The sequence below is a fragment of the Canis lupus genome, chromosome 12 (assembly GCF_048164855.1).
Source record: "Canis lupus baileyi chromosome 12, mCanLup2.hap1, whole genome shotgun sequence".
NCBI classification, from domain to species: domain Eukaryota; kingdom Metazoa; phylum Chordata; class Mammalia; order Carnivora; family Canidae; genus Canis; species Canis lupus.
The window spans coordinates 42,765,864-42,778,617 of NC_132849.1; the positions used below are offsets into that span (position 1 = coordinate 42,765,864).

The 12,754-nt window shown below is 40.9% G+C and overlaps 1 protein-coding gene across 9 annotated transcripts in view; it reads right to left on the reverse strand.

Moving 5' to 3' along the window:
* The window catches only part of BABAM2 (BRISC and BRCA1 A complex member 2), a 402,709-nt gene that overhangs the window by 75,086 nt on the left and 314,869 nt on the right, over positions 1-12,754 (reverse strand). For 7 of the 9 annotated variants that reach the window (XM_072771365.1, XM_072771366.1, XM_072771362.1 and 4 more), the window contains 3 exons: positions 12,239-12,338; positions 9,099-9,169; positions 6,224-6,306 (listed from right to left, as the gene is read on the reverse strand). In XM_072771365.1, coding sequence (XP_072627466.1) covers positions 6,224-6,306; positions 9,099-9,169; positions 12,239-12,338 — 254 coding nt within the window. The remainder of the gene's footprint in view (positions 1-6,223; positions 6,307-9,098; positions 9,170-12,238; positions 12,339-12,754) is intronic. The other 2 variants (XM_072771368.1, XM_072771367.1) reach the window with 1 other exon arrangement.

Sequence of the window (12,754 nt, forward strand, 5' to 3'; positions counted from 1 at the left end):
GGAGTTTCAATTTGAATCAAAATAGTGACAGTGGTCGCTAAAGTTCTAGTGCTATTCGGGTTGTAAACTGTGAACAGGGTGTGCTTGTGTATGTAATCAAAAGACGAAAACCACTTTACCTAGCAGAGCTAACCACTTTCAAGGAAGTCCAGGATAAAAATTAACCAAAATGTTTAAAGTATTTAAAGGACCAACAGTTCTCATAATCAAAGCAAAAAGGCATTTTATTTTAGAAAGTGGATTTTCTTTTATCTTTTTCCATATTCTTTTATCTCTTTGAAGAATAAAGAGAGCTGATTAGTTTCACTTTTTATGCACAATCGATTTTAGTTCTTGCTGCTTTGATAGCTATTATTCATACTAGAAATGATAAAAATTAAGTCACAAATCTTTATATATGCTTTATCTGAAGTAATCATACTAATTCTAAAATAATATTACACTTTTCATAGATTTGCGCTTTTTAAATTTAATTTTATTTATTTATTTTTTTTTATTTTTATTTTTTTTTAAAGATTTTATTTATTTATTCATGATAGTCACAGAGAGAGAGAGAGAGGCAGACACAGGCAGAGGGAGAAGCAGGCTCCATGCACCGGGAGCCCGATGTGGGATTCGATCCCGGGTCTCCAGGATTGCGCCCTGGGCCAAAGGCAGGCGCCAAACCGCTGCTCCACCCAGGGACCCCATAGATTTGCTTTGAAATGAATTCTAATACATAACATTGTGGTTCCTGATTTTAACCACTTTAATGATTCTGATTTGTTCCTCAAATCTATTTATTTATAGAAAAATGTGATTTGTATCCAAAAACCTAAGCAAGTTCTGAAAAGCCTCACAATTTTGGTTTTACTGATTTATCTAGTAGCCATCATGCTTGTCACTGCTACATACTCTACAAGACTTTGTTTCAGTGGCAAGGAGATGAGTCCACTCCATTCTATTTAGGACTGGTCTTCCCTGACCAAGGACACCTCCCTTTTGTCTCTTTTGTAGACTCCTGCTTTGTTCTGTTACAGAGGTGTCAGCATTTGAAATGTGCCTATTTGATAGTTTACTTCTTTATTGTCTTTCTCATTAGATTCCATTAGAGAGGATCTCTCTTTTCCTACATCTCTCTCTTATATATAAAACATATGAAGCTCTCTCTCTGCCCTTGGTCTCTTTGTGTCTGGCATATAGGAGGCAAGCTCACAAACGATTTCTTTTAAAAAATGCATACCACTGTAATTCACCATTATCTGGTCTCCTTTCTCATCAACTAGACCTGGGGCTGCAAACTTTTTTGGTACAGGGTCAAGGAGTCAGTATTTTAGGCTTTACCATCCTTGTCTTCTGTTCTTCCTCCCCTCACTCCCAACGATTTTTTTTTAAAGATTTATTTATTCATGAAAGACACACACACACACACACACACACACACACAGAAAGAGAGAGAGAGAGAGAGAGAAGCAGAGGGAGAAGCAGGCTCTATGCAGGGAGCCTGATGTGGGACTCGATCCCGGGACTCCAGGATCATGCCCTGGGCCGAAGCCAGGTGCTAAACCGTTGAGCGACCCAGGGATTCCCCACCAACAACCTTTTAAAAACCCAGAAACCACTTTTAGCTTGAGGGCCATATGAAAAGACGCTGAGGGTGGGCTTTGGCCTGCACTGTGTAGTTCACCAACTCTTCTGCCAGGCTCTGAATGTCTTAAGGTCAAGGCTGAATTATTTACTTATATCCCCTGGGACCTTTCATTGTACTAAGCACAGAGAGGTTCTCAATAAAACTAGAACTCAGTTGAATTGGGTTAAAGTGACTGGGTTAGGGGTAGAGAGGTTAAAAAATTAAATGGAACAGCCCAAATGGTCAGATTTAAAATAATAGGTATTTTACCAAGGAGACATGGCCTCTGGTGCAGGCTGGATGACTCAAAGGGTCACTTACCAAGGATTTATGGGTAATGGGAAAAGACAACCTGTCATACAAACACACACTCTCTCACTTGCCTTAGGAGTCACAGATCTCAATACCGTCTACTTTTTTTTTTTTTTTAATACCGTCTACTTCTAAGCAATCCTGCTACCACAGGCAGCTGCCTCCTCTTGTACCTACTTATAGCACAGCTGACTGGGACCATGAAGAGCTGACACTTCTCCCAGTGGTTGCTTTTGTTCTGTGTTACCATGCTTGGCTGTCTGGTTCTCTTGTCACCCAGCATTCCGAAAATGTTCTGGCTTAAAGATAACATCTACCCCTAGAGTTTGGCAAATATGGAATTACCTCTATAACCACTACAAACAGTTCTTAGATAATGGCCAGGAAACCTTCCTGAAAACAGTTTTGTACGGGAACACTCTGATCCTTGCATGATCCCAAGTCTTGCAGTATACTGATAATGAAGGAAAGAAAAAAAGAGGAATAAATGGATGAAAACTCCACGGCCATGATCATGGCCACATCTCCACTCCTGAAACCATCAGAATGTTGGAGGTTGCAGTGTCTTGTGAGACATCCCAGAATACGTACAATGTTTTCCAGGGGGGCATTTTTGCTTCTGCACACTCTAGCAAAGTGTGAGGTCAGAGTCATCTGCCTCAAGAGAGGAGTGCCTCTTTTCTCTAGCATCCAAAATGCTCAGAATTATTACCAGGACCTGCTCTAGTGACAGTCTTCTTCCTAGTCCTGGGGAAGGGGTAGAAAGAAAGGAGGGTAGGGAAGTGATCTGGTGTCCTGCCAGGTGTTCACTCTCCATGGAGCAGCAGAGCCAGCCACAGAAGACTAGCAACATCTCTAGGCATCTCCTTCCTTCCTCATGTTCTTGAGAACTCAGAATAATTCACAGCAGTGTTCTATCACTAACTCTCTGCCACCCCATATTCACTCCCCCATCTTGATGGAAAGAAAAAAGGGAACAAGTGGTCCCTTGGATGTTGTGACCAAGTAAGCAGATAATTTCCAAAGGAAAGTATCAGATGCTTAACTGCATGATGAAATAAAACATGTTATCCAACCAAGCTTCACTCTGATGGAGCAAGTCCTATTGTTTTAGATATAAGAAGCAATCGGGTGGGACTCATTTATTTAAGGACAGGCTGTGTATTAGTGATGGAGCAGGAAACAGCATCAAGTCCCCTGATTCACAGACAAAGTCATATCTGCCAAAGAGCCATGCGTGTAAGCAGTGATGTTGAGAGGCAAGGTATAAGCAGCCTGGGGAAGGAGAGAATAAGAGCCTGAGGAAACACTCTGAAAAAAAGTAAATTAACCAAATCCCCAAGTCCTTGTAATCGTTCCAAAGAGTGCCCATGGGTTTGATGTTTCTGGAGAAGGCAACCAAAACTAAGTGAAAATATGACTTTGGGACTACATGTTACATGTTTGACTTAGAAAAGCTAAGATGGATGGGCAGCCCCGGTGGCTTAGCGGTTTAGTGCCGCCTTCAGCCTGGGGTGTGATCCTGGAGACCCAGGATTGAGGCCCTCGTCGGGCTCAATGCATGAAGCCTGCTTCTCCCTCTGCCTGTGTCTCTGCCTCTCTCTCTCTCTCTCTCTCTGTGTGTCTCTCATGAATAAATAAATAAAATCTTAAAAAAAAAAAAAAAGAAAAGCTAAGATGGGAAAGTAGAGAAGGGGCTGTAAGAGATACTGGACAAATGGTACCAGGGGAAACAGTCTTCGGGAAAAAGAACTCCCAGAGGAACAGGATATTGCTACAACACCAAAGGCATTGGTAAGGGAGGGCAGTGCTCCTTCATCCCTGTGCATCATTCTTGTGCACCACCACCAGAAGAGTGACTCTTAAGTTGCATGTGAATTGGGGATCCCTGGGTGGCTCAGCGGTTTGGCGCCTGCCTTTGGCCCAGGGTGTGATCCTGGAATCCCGGGATTGAGTCTCGCATAGGGCTCCATGTATGGGGCCTGCTTCTCCCTCTGCCTGTGTCTCCACTTCTCTCTCTGTGTCTCTCATGAATAAATTTTTTTTTTTTTTAAAGTTGCACATGGAAGACACAGGTGAGAATGAGCAATGCCAAGGATAGCTTTTTCCCCTTCTCTCTGATATGATCTGACATCAAGATTTTTGAAAGTAGAATCATGGCTAGAAAACCAAAGTAAATTTCATTTAAAGAGTTGAGGTCTCATGCCACTTTAGTTGAGCATTCCTCTAATTTAATGTTTGCAATTGTCCCTCCTTCTGTGTCCTTCTCTCAGAGCCACTGGGTGAGGCTTCTGTTGCCACTGCCATTTGACACAGGGTACAGGCCCCTCTTGATGAACTGGGCCAGGGGATTCACACCTACTGGATCAACCAGGCAACTGTCCAGGGTGGTGACAGACCCACGATGTGATCAGGATCTGGGGGCGAGTTACCAGGCTAGAGGCAGAATTACTGGTGTGTAAAGTGAACATGGCAAATAGGAAATGAGATCTCACAAAGGAATTAAGGCTCTGAATGAAAAAACAAAAGAGCAACACATAAGGTGAGAACCAAAAGTGGTGGCTGGAAGTACCAGTAGGGCCACAGAAGATGACAGGCAGAGAAGAGACTGCTAGGAGACCTTGACCGTGAGGCTCCCTCTTCTGCGTGGCCTTGTATGATGGGTTAAGCTCCATATGTAAACGTCTCCAAAGGACTTAACGATCAGATCCCCAGTGTATATATAAGGAAATTAAAGTGGAGAGAAGTGATTTGAACAATATCACATAACTAGTTGGAGGAACACCCAAATTAAAGTCTTACTTCTCCAATTTTTTAAAAATCTGTGCACATAATTAATACTCAGCAATATGCTTGTATTCTTCAGATGCATTTGAAGAGATGGTCCCAGTACATAACTCACTACAGAGCAGAAGCTCAATAAGAAGCACATGTAGCAAGGTGTTTATCATTAGGAAACACCTTATAAAGATGGCCAACTCTCAGTTTTCTCTGTGCAGATTATACCGTGGTATTAGAGGCTTTCTTCCCTCACTGTTGGTGTGAGATGGGGTAAGACAAATGAATTTAAGAACCATTTTTTTAGCCTAAGCAAATCACAACCAAGAATGTCAGTCTGCTGGGGAAACAAAACCCCCAAGCCAATGCCTTTATGCTGTCCCATGGCATGGCTCAACAGAGCCAAAGCTCCTCTTCCTGGAATAGTTTATTAAGGGTCTAGGGTAGTTCTAGCCACTAAGTGAAGCCAACTCAAGTTCACTGCTTTTCTGAAACTTGACTTGGGAGAGCTGGAACTTCTGTGTCTTTGGCTTGAAGACTAGGCATCAAATTACTAAATTTGCACATCAAATTACTAAAGAATAAAGGTCTTGGTTGACTTGCAACTGGAACCTGGTACTATGGGTCAATGATTCTTACATAACAAAGAATTAAACAAAAGAGGCTCCAAATTATCCATTAAGAGAAAGCTGGACCAGGGGGGCCTAGGTGGCACAGTTGGTTAAGCAGCCGACTCTTGGTTTCAGCTCAAGTTGTGATCTCAGGGTCCTGAGATCAAGCCCCGCATCAGGCTCTACGCTTAATGCAGAGTCTGCTTGGAACTCTCTCTCTTTCTGCCCCCCACCTCATCACAAATAAATAAATTAGTTTAAAAAAGAGAGGGAGAAAGCTGGATTAAAGTTTTTTGAGTCATTGATTAATGTAACAGAACAAGCATTTAAATATGCCTATCTGTGGAATAAAACTAAAAAGTGATGATGGGAATACATTCAAACTTGTCTCATCTTTTACATATTATATTATCAAAGTTGTACTATTTTCATTTAACGATGATAGCCATATGATCAAAGCAAATATGTTTTGAATAATCCTGAAAGTTTTGGAATCTCATGCTGGAAAGATGCTTTGAAATAAGAATCTGGAACCCTGGACACAGGGCAGGGTTTCTTAAACTCAGCACTACTGACATTTTGTACTTGATGATTTTGCTGTTGTTGGGGTACTGTCCTGCAACACATCTGCCCTCTACCCACTAAATGCCAGAAGAACAATCCCCACTTCTGTCCTGCCCAATCATGACAATCAAAAATGTCTTCAGACACTGTCAAACATCTGCCGAGGGACAAATTATACCTGGTTGAGAACCCTTGCTCTAGAGATATTTTCTCTTTAAGATCATGTGGTAAATATACTAAAGTAAAAGGAACCACATCAAGATGCTAAAGGTTTTCACGGTCATTATTACATATGGTTTAGTATATTTGCAAATGTATGCTGGCATGCTCACAGCAAAAGTGTACTCACTGTGTACAAGAAAACAGAAATCTTTCCACATCAGCAGCAGAGTGAGTTTTGTAAAGCCTTCTGCATCATATTCCACGACACCTCTAAGTGATAAAAAACATACACACACAAAGAAAGAAACCCTCATAAAAAAAGGGCATAAAAGAGATGGAACCAAGTAAAGAATACATTCATAAAATCATGGTGATTGAATCTGAGATGCATTTAAGGTTAAGTGAATGTTATCATAGGAAGGATGTGGGGTTTGGAATGACAGTATCTACGTTTAAGTTACAGTTTTACATTTACTATTGTGACTTCAGGCAAATCACTTAACCTCTGGAGCCTCAGTTTCCTCATCTGTAAAACAAATATAATAATATTTTCAAGCTTCATTACAAGATTGTGAAAAACAAGTAAGATAAAGCATAAAATGCCATGCAAATGCTGGTTACTAGTTATGAGTAAAAGGACAAATGAAGCCATAAGGTCAGCAATGACACTACTGTCTGTGTGATGATGAGTCTTACTTTCATTTAAGCACTAAGCAGTAATGAGCAATGACAACGTTACTTAGTTTAGGAGTCTCTATTATTTTCTTCTAAAGCACTTGGAATCCTTTCATTTGCGTCCCCTCTCCTCCCCACCAGGCTCAAGACAAGAGCCACATTAGCTGGGTAGGCGCTGGTTCAGATGGGAGACGCACAGGGTACGTGTCATGCTTTGAAGAGAATAGCCCAGGACCATGGAAGGGCCTGGGTGAAATCCTAATAGGCTCGCCTTTCCCATTTTCCACCAGAGCTTCCACCTGGGAGACATCACCATAACATGATGATGCTAGCCACACACGACGACAGACAGAATCATCTCTGTCATCCACACAAGGAGGCATCTGCTATCTCCCTGGCAGAGTCCAGAGCATCAGACCGTCAGTATTGATGGTCTCTCACTTCAAGTAGGAACAGAGAACTCACCGTAAATGTAAAGGAACTAAGACTCAAAAGGCTGAGTGATTTACTCAAAGACTATTGGTGTAGCATTCAGATCTTTGACTTAGGTCAACAATTTCATTCACCAGTTTAAATTTTTTTTCATGAATTTGTAATCAACGCAGTATGTTACAACACTGCTATCTAAGCTTTTCAGATCCTGCATGCTGTAAGTAAAAAGAAGCATAGAATCCTTTTCATTATGCATACAGTATAGCAATATAATAAGAATGTGACTTCAGGCAAATCACTTAATTTATACTGAATCGCATATATGATTTAGTAGTTGCATACAGGTACTACTATATTACTGTATTATATGCATAAGACATAGACAAAATGTATGTTAAAAAAGGATTCCTATTTTGGCTTTTTAAAAAAGATTTTATTAATTTGAGAGAGAGAGAGCGCATGCATGAGCTGGGGGAAGGGGCGGAGGGAGAGGGAGTCCGACAACATGGAGCTGGATCCCGGAACTTGAGATCATGACCTGAGCAGAAGGCAGATACTTAATGGACTGAGCCACCCAGGTGCCCCAAGAATGAGATTTTTTAAAAGATATAAATGCGGTTTTCATATTTTTCTTTTGTGCTAATGGAGTGAGGGGAGACACACATTCTCAGGTGTGTGCACCCTACTTGGGAGGTTGCTGTCCTAGGTCCTTCATTTTTAATTATATATACTAAAAATAATCTTCCTCAAAAATTAGAAGACCAATAGTGTCATTTATTAACCACTTTGTTTCATAAGTACTTTCTCAAAATGTTCATAAAGCTGAAAAAATCCTAAGTATTAAAGACTCATGGCAAGTGACAGTCACACTGCTTAAGATATTGACAGTTCTATTTTGGAGGCATAAAAAATTCCACTATGGATAATGAGAAAATTTCTTAAAATTGTTTTTAAGGAGTTAGAAATTTTGCCCATAATTACACCATGGTTTACAAAATTATATCCCAGGAAATGGCTAACCTTATTCTTGATTTCATCTGCTCCTCCCTATTCCCACTTTTTTTGGCCTTAATTTATTCATTTCCTTATTTAAATTTTTAATTTTGTGTTACTATATATATCTTTCTATATTTATAAGCCTTCTCCGGAATAAGGTGGGATATAAACAGACCACTAACACCCTTAGTGCTCAGTCCCCATGAATGGGTAGAAGGTCCCCCACCTTTTGAAGACGACTATGGGGAAAACATGTTCCCTCTGCCACTGGGCTAAGCTCTAAGCAGAAGCTCAATAAGGCCTCTGATGTCATTTAAGGAACCTGAGCCACGGAAGAGGTGACCCCTATACCTGCAGTCCCATGCCTCCTCGTCCCTCTCTGTGCCTTCTTCCAATTCCTAATCCCAAGTGAGAGTCGTTGCTTTTGGGTCTAATGCAGGATTTCCTGCCTAGATTCGGGTGGCAAGCTGTGAGCAGGAGTCCTGTGTCAGAACACCTGAGTCTTGAGAACCAGGGCTTCCACCCTGGCTCTATCTCTTGTAGGTGGGTGACTTCCCTCAGTTTACAAGGCTTCTTAAAGTTTCAGGGCACTCTTCATTCACTTGTGCCTATAAAGCCCACCTGGCTCACTTGGGACTCCTAGGAGCAGATGGAGGTGAAAGTGCTAGGCACGTGTAAAGAGCTCTAGAACAAACAGGTAGTGCTGCCTTTGTTACTGCTGGGCTTACAGCATGACGCTGCTCCAAGGAAGATATTTGTTTCTATTCTTTAGCAAAGAATCCTAAAAGTGATCTTCCTGGGAGCTTTTGTGTATGCAACATACCAGAAAGAGTCAAAATGGTACTGAAAAGCTAGCATACATAAGCACAGACTGTTATGTTCTTAATCAAGCTCTCACATCAGGGTCATGGGGATGTGAGGCCATGGCTGGTAGATGGTGTAAACATGGAGAAACTTACGTGCCAAAGTGGCTGAGGAAAGCAGCGATATATTCCCTTCTTTTGTGGTACCCTTGAATCACATACTGCACCTGGAACATGAACACAAAGCTGAGGAGTCAGAAATTTCCAAATGCTTTCTGACAAAACACTTACAAAGACTCAGAGAAATAGAAAGAATGGCAAATGAATCCCCACATTCCCGTCACCCATATTCAACAACTGTGAACATCTTGTCTAGTTGCTTCATCCAGCCACCTACCTCCTGATCAAGCTATTGGTCTATCTTTGCTGAAACAAGTCAAAGGAAACTTGAGACGCCATGACTGCTTGCCCTTAGATATGTAAGCACGTACTCCCGAGAAACAAGACATTTTCCTCCAGAGCCACAGTGTCATGATCACACCCAACAAATTTAGCAATCATTTTTTGGACTTTGTCTAGTGTCCTGTGCATTTTCATAATTTCCCAGCTGTCTCCAAAATATTCTTTTAAAAGGAAGGGTATAATTGAGGGTATAACTAAGGATCAGGCACTTAATCTAGAAAGTCTTTTAGTATAGAATAAAAGTACCTCTTGGGGTGTGTACACGTGTGTGTGTGTGTGTGTGTGTGTGTGTGTGTGATATTGCACATACATATATGATATTGACTTTTCAAAAAGGTTGGCCTAGCTGTCTTGCAGAATATTCTGCATTCTAGACCCTCTGGTCATCTTCCTTTTCCCTCTACTCCCTATATTTCCTATAAATTGGAAGTTAGACTAAAGGTGTAATTAGATTCAGGTTAAATATTTTGGGCAAGAAAACTTCATAGATGATAGTGGGCTTGATCACTGGTTAAGGTGACGACAGCAGGACTACCCCCACTGTAAAGGGAGGTATCCCCTTTGCTGCCAGGAGCAGCCTGTGGGCATATTACTCAAAGCATGTGAAGACCTAGTCCCCTTCTTAACCTTTCACCTCATAATTTTAGTATCCACTGGATATCCTTGTCTGAATCAATTATTTCATTAAGAGCCAAAAAACTGATTTTTTTGAATTCTATCACTTCTTGTGCATTTATCAGCTGGAATTATCTGTAAAGAAGAGTATCCTCTCATCAAATGGGGGCTATTTTATCCTGAACTACAGCTCCCGTTGAAAAGGCAGGACAATGCTCAATTCTTTCTTTTTAAATTCCTAATATCCAAAAAAGGAGTGTTAAATAGGGGATTTTATTTTGCCTTTTTATATTTCCTTGTTATCACCAAATGACAGTTTTTATTAAAAATTTGTGAACATATTAAGCTGGACATCTGAAAGTCATATACTCATCAGCTACTAACACAAAAATACATTCCTCATAATGTCCTCATAATGGCTCAAAGAAATAGGGGAGAAAGAGGCCCCCCAAATTGTTTATATTGGCTGTAGCCACAATGAGTTTCCATGGCTAACAAAAGCTTGAGATAAAGTGCTTGAAATAACCTTGACACAATTGGTAGTGATAGCCATTTTGTACCCTTTAAAAGTAAAACAATTCTATTTATATAATAGGGGTTTATGTCAATTTATAAAAACAGTGCTTACTTTGCAGGCTTAATGCAGGATCAGAAATGTTATTTTGGGAAAAGAAAAACAGATGATAAGTTTGCTTAAGTGGCTTTGTTTAAAAAGGGATGAAAACAGTTCTGTGTACTTGATTTTAAAAACAGAAAACCATTTTAACAGAAACCCACAACAAAACTGGCTACAAAGATAGATTCCAATGTAATTATGGAAATTCATTTGAAGAGATTGTTTCTAAAAGCAGCCCATACTGTCCTCGTTTGTAGCAAGCATAAGAACATCAATTTTAAAAGACAAGTAAAATTAATGAAAGGGAACCAGATAAGAAAAACAGACTGATTCTTATATTTCTGGGAAAATGGTAATATAATTTTTTTTGAGGAAAATGTATGACTAGAAATTAATCTCAATTGGAGAGCTTTAAAAAAGGCTTTTCTTCTCAGTTCTGGAAGACCAAATTTGCATGTTTCTCTATAATACTGGGACACAGATTTGAAGGCAGTGCAAAGTCCCACAATGTAAATAAGAATTCTCTCCTCCGATCAGTTTTGAAGGAGGGCAGAGGCTGGGGGAATTTGGTCCAATGAGAAGCAACACTCCAAGAGAGTGAGATGCCCTGGAATCTGTGCCAAGCCCACAGACTGCACAGTTGCCAGATTTTAGTTTCTCTGACATTTAAAAAAATAATACTGAAGCCTTTGAAATATTATTGTACTTTAAAAATATTTCCTATATAGAGATGAGCTATCTTTTGAAAGAAAGAGACAAACAAAAGATTTATTTTCCAAGCCATGTGAATAAGTCAATAGGAGCGTAGAAAACAGTAGTTTGGGAATAAAGCAAACTGAGTCAGTCAATGTGGGAGAAGAAAGTCAGTATTGCTTGTAGATGAACATCTCCAGGTTTTAGCTAAAAACACTACATGGATATTAACATGTATATACTTATATTTTTTAGAAATATCTGACAATAGCCATTAATGTAAACTCTGCTACTTGAGAATGTAATGACTCATTCATGAAGCTAAGAGAAAGCTTTAGATAACCTGACGTGCCTGCCTACTGGACCAGCTGACCTGGAAAGCTTGCCCCTAGTAGAGCCGGACTCTGGCAAACTGCTCCTAGAGGTGACATGGAGAATCAAGAGCTGACTAGTAAAAAGTGAGGCATAGAAAAGCAGAAAGAGGTAAAGGCAGCTCAGGTGAATTACCTTGATGCTAACTAGTGGCAAACACACACACACACACACACACACACACACACACACACACACATCCCCACACACCCACGGGTGCATGCACCAGATAACTGGGATATGGAGGAGTTCAAAGGTGCAAGATCTAGCAAAAAACTTAGGACATAAAGGAAATTTAAGAAGAGGTAGCAGTTTAAAGGATGAAGGTTAAGATTGGAACAGGAAGTCAGAATCCTTAGAAAAGGAAGAAGGGGTGTAAAGAACTAGGAGAGAAATGGATGAACTGTAGTTCGAAGGAGGAAAGGCCAGCGCAGGTGAAAGCTGGAGCTGAGGGCGCCCTCACAGCACAACGCCGGGACGGGGCTATGCCGGAGGGAAGAGCCTCGCAACCGGAGAGGCAGGAGACTTGCTTCTTTACCTTGTTGGTGAGTAGGTGGCATACTTGAGGCACATAATCAATGAGACATCCTCCTCCTGGAAAAGCTGGGATATGAAGAGCTGAGGAGCCTCCAAGTGCGCTGAAAGGACAAGAGTACAAGGGACACTTCTCTTAGGGCTCCAGCAATGTAGGAAGTGACACCCCCAAACAGATTCGGTTTCACTTCTCAAGGTCTGCCCACCAACCGCTTGGATGAATGAGGATGGGAAAATGGGCTTCACTTTATGGTTACCTTTCTTTATTTTAATCTGTTCTGTTAAATCAGAATGTTCACATTACCCATGACTACATGACAGGACGAATTAGCACACCCTGAATGGTGTGGATTGTAAATGCCCTATTTAATGCCAATGGGCTGGACCTATGATGGAGACACATGTTTTCATATTCTCCATTCTGTGCCCTCCTATGCTGGGCAAGGAGGAGTCAGTCATTCCTTAAACCTGTACACTGAGCTGAACTGAATTCCTGCAGCTGGGCTGCCGGGGACAGCTT